A 2,850-nucleotide genomic window follows, 5' to 3' on the forward strand; every position below is an offset into this window, starting at 1 on the left:
TTGGGTGCGCATATGCCAAGTGATGCGGCTGTTGCACCTAAAAATTTACTCCACATGCAGTTACCAGTATAGTCCTATCTGCCAATATCCTGTAGTCCTTTCTATTTCCTTGTTTACGTCAATCTCCATATATATATATATATATATATATATACAGGGAATAACTTAGAATCTTAGACCTCGATCTGTATATATCAGGTATCTATACGTACTTGTACTTTTGTTCCTTTCGATCAATTAAGATCGTTTCTCAAGTTTAGTGATTGGCGTACTTAAACCCCGGCCCACTATGTTATGATGAGATTAAATCAAATATACCGTGTTAAACAACAATTTATCAATTAATCGACTAATATAAATCTGACAACACAACGAATTAGTTATTTGTTGATTCACTCTAGACTAAATGATTGATAACTGATTCGTACCATTTCTTTTATTTAAAAGTTTATGAAGATTGATATGATATATGTAACACACATACTTAAAGAAAGAAGGTACGTATATATATATATATAGAGAGTCTCTCCAAACAATTTGGTATGCTGCTTCGTCTATTTGTAAATTTATTAGCTGCTAGATGTTGACCCTCACCCTCTTGACTTATAATCAGTTAAGCATTTATTCCTCAAACTCATTGCACCAAATGCAAGTTATCTGATCCCCATGACCACATAACTAGCTCCATTATCTTACTGTGAAAATTCTAGTTTAGGCAAAATGCCATATTGCTAATTTGGAAACCCTACAACAACACAGAAAGTATGACAGCCAAGAAGCTTTGACTTGTCAACCACTATCACTCTCAATGATGTCCCCCAATCAGGAAATGCCACATGAGTCCAATGCGCCACGGTTAATCCGCCTATTAAAAAGCACCCCATAACATGAAAATAACCCTAAACCTAGCTCTCCTCCTCTTCCTCCTCTTCTCTCTCCCTCACACCCTTCCTTGGACCTAACGCTTCCCCAACCGCCCACGTTCAAATTCAACCCCACACGAACACATGCCATTGCACTCACTCCCACACTGGATCACCTCTTTATATAAATCCCTACAGCTCTCGCTCATTTCGATCCTCACAAACCCAAACCCTCTCTGCAAAAATGTTCACAGCGCCAGTTCTCGAACAGATGCTTCAATGTCAATCCGGACAACCATTGATCATGAATTCCCAAAAGCCTTCGTGGAAGCCTCACGTCGAGATCGCTCCAAACTGCCCCCGGTGCGCGTCTTCCAACACCAAGTTCTGCTACTACAACAACTACAGCCTCTCACAGCCTCGCTACTTCTGCAAAGGCTGCCGGAGATACTGGACCAAAGGCGGGTCCTTGAGGAACGTCCCCGTCGGCGGCGGTTGTAGAAAGAACCGCCGCAGCAGGTCTGCCAGGCTCTCGCAGGCTGACCGGATTTCGATGAGTTACTATCGTCGCAACAGCTCGAGTAGTAGCGGTGATGATCTGTCCGAGCAGCACTCCAAGGAAGGAGCCAACGGGTCGGATATCGACATGGCTGCTGTATTTGCTAATTTCTTGAACCAAAACTCTTGCAACGGACATGATCCCAATTTGGTTGGATCAGAATCGATCCCTGATGATGTTCATGAGGCAAATGCATTATCCGATCACTCCCAAAATTCTTTGAACCCCGCGGAAGATCTTCTTGAATCAGTGGAGCTACTTCAAGGACTCGTACTTCCTGATCATGATCATCAACAATCACACGAAGAGGATAATATTCACAATGTTATGGGAAATCATCAATACCATCAGGATTTGAGTATTCATGAATTTGGTTTGCAGGGTCTGTTAGACGATGAGGATGTGTTTTGGTCTGATACAACAGCAAGTTTGACCAGTAGTACTACTAGTTTCAATTGGCAAGAGTTGGATAATTCATTCCCATCTGATGATGATGATCATATGAAGATACCGACCACCACAACGAATCTATGTAGCGATAACTGGAGCTCCTTTGATTTTTCAGGCTTGGGAGTTTTCTCAGGATCTTAATTAATTAGTTAGATGCAAATAACAAGCATTTAATTAATTGGTTAGTGATCCCTTTCATTTTTACAATTTTTGTTCGTCTTCTACTTATATATATATATACAGTTAGGAGTTTAGAGCTGGTGCAATGATACCATGGAGAAAATAATATCATGGAATATATACATGCGAATATTATACACAATAAAACCCTCATCAATATTTGCTGGGTTCACATTGACTTTATAAAGAATAGATACAAAGTTTCTTCTAGGATTGATTCTCATTTGTTCATGCAATTTCCTCCCTGAATATTGTACTGCATTTATACATCTATTATATATATATATATATATATATACACAGTTTCAGATACCGACGTCCGCACCGTCTTACGGTGCGGATTTCCCTCCGTTCGCCACCATACGGTGCCGGCGAGGGCGCGCCTCCACCCCAGCGGACTCTAGCAGCTTCCCCGACCTCTTTCCATCCCCGACGAGTCCACCGAATTCTAGTTTTTCGGGCAGATTGACTTTGTTTGAAGTTTTGGGTGATCTGGCCGGAAAACTAGAATTCGGCGGACTCGCTAGAGATGGAAAGAGGTCGGGGAAGCTGCTGAAGTCCGCTAGGGTGGAGGCGCGCCCTCACCGATGCCATACGGTGGTGAAAGAAGAGACATCCACATGGTGTGGACGTCCACACCAGATAACGTCTATATATAACAACTTGATACCCTTGGACTAACTATATAACAACATTTGCATGTACTCGTTTTCGGGAATTGCGTATAATTAAGTATGGAAGTGTTAAAGAAACTTCTTTGTATCATGGTCACCAATTCCATAAACACTATAGTTACTC

General features: G+C 41.6%; 1 protein-coding gene across 1 annotated transcript; it reads left to right on the forward strand.

The window, feature by feature from the left end:
• Window positions 1-1,107: 1,107 nt before the first annotated feature.
• On the forward strand, window positions 1,108-2,013 carry LOC101294043 (dof zinc finger protein DOF1.2-like). Its single transcript, XM_004292492.1, has one exon. It carries the CDS (start codon window positions 1,108-1,110, stop codon window positions 2,011-2,013), a length of 906 nt encoding a protein of 301 aa, XP_004292540.1.
• The last annotated feature ends 837 nt before the right edge of the window (window positions 2,014-2,850 follow it).

Source organism: Fragaria vesca, linkage group LG2 (assembly GCF_000184155.1).
Source record: "Fragaria vesca subsp. vesca linkage group LG2, FraVesHawaii_1.0, whole genome shotgun sequence".
NCBI lineage: Eukaryota > Viridiplantae > Streptophyta > Magnoliopsida > Rosales > Rosaceae > Fragaria > Fragaria vesca.

Excerpts from the sequence above, each read along its gene's own strand:
- LOC101294043 (XM_004292492.1), top strand. The coding sequence starts at position 1,108 with ATGTTCACAGCGCCAGTTCTCGAACAGATGCTTCAATGTCAATCCGGA.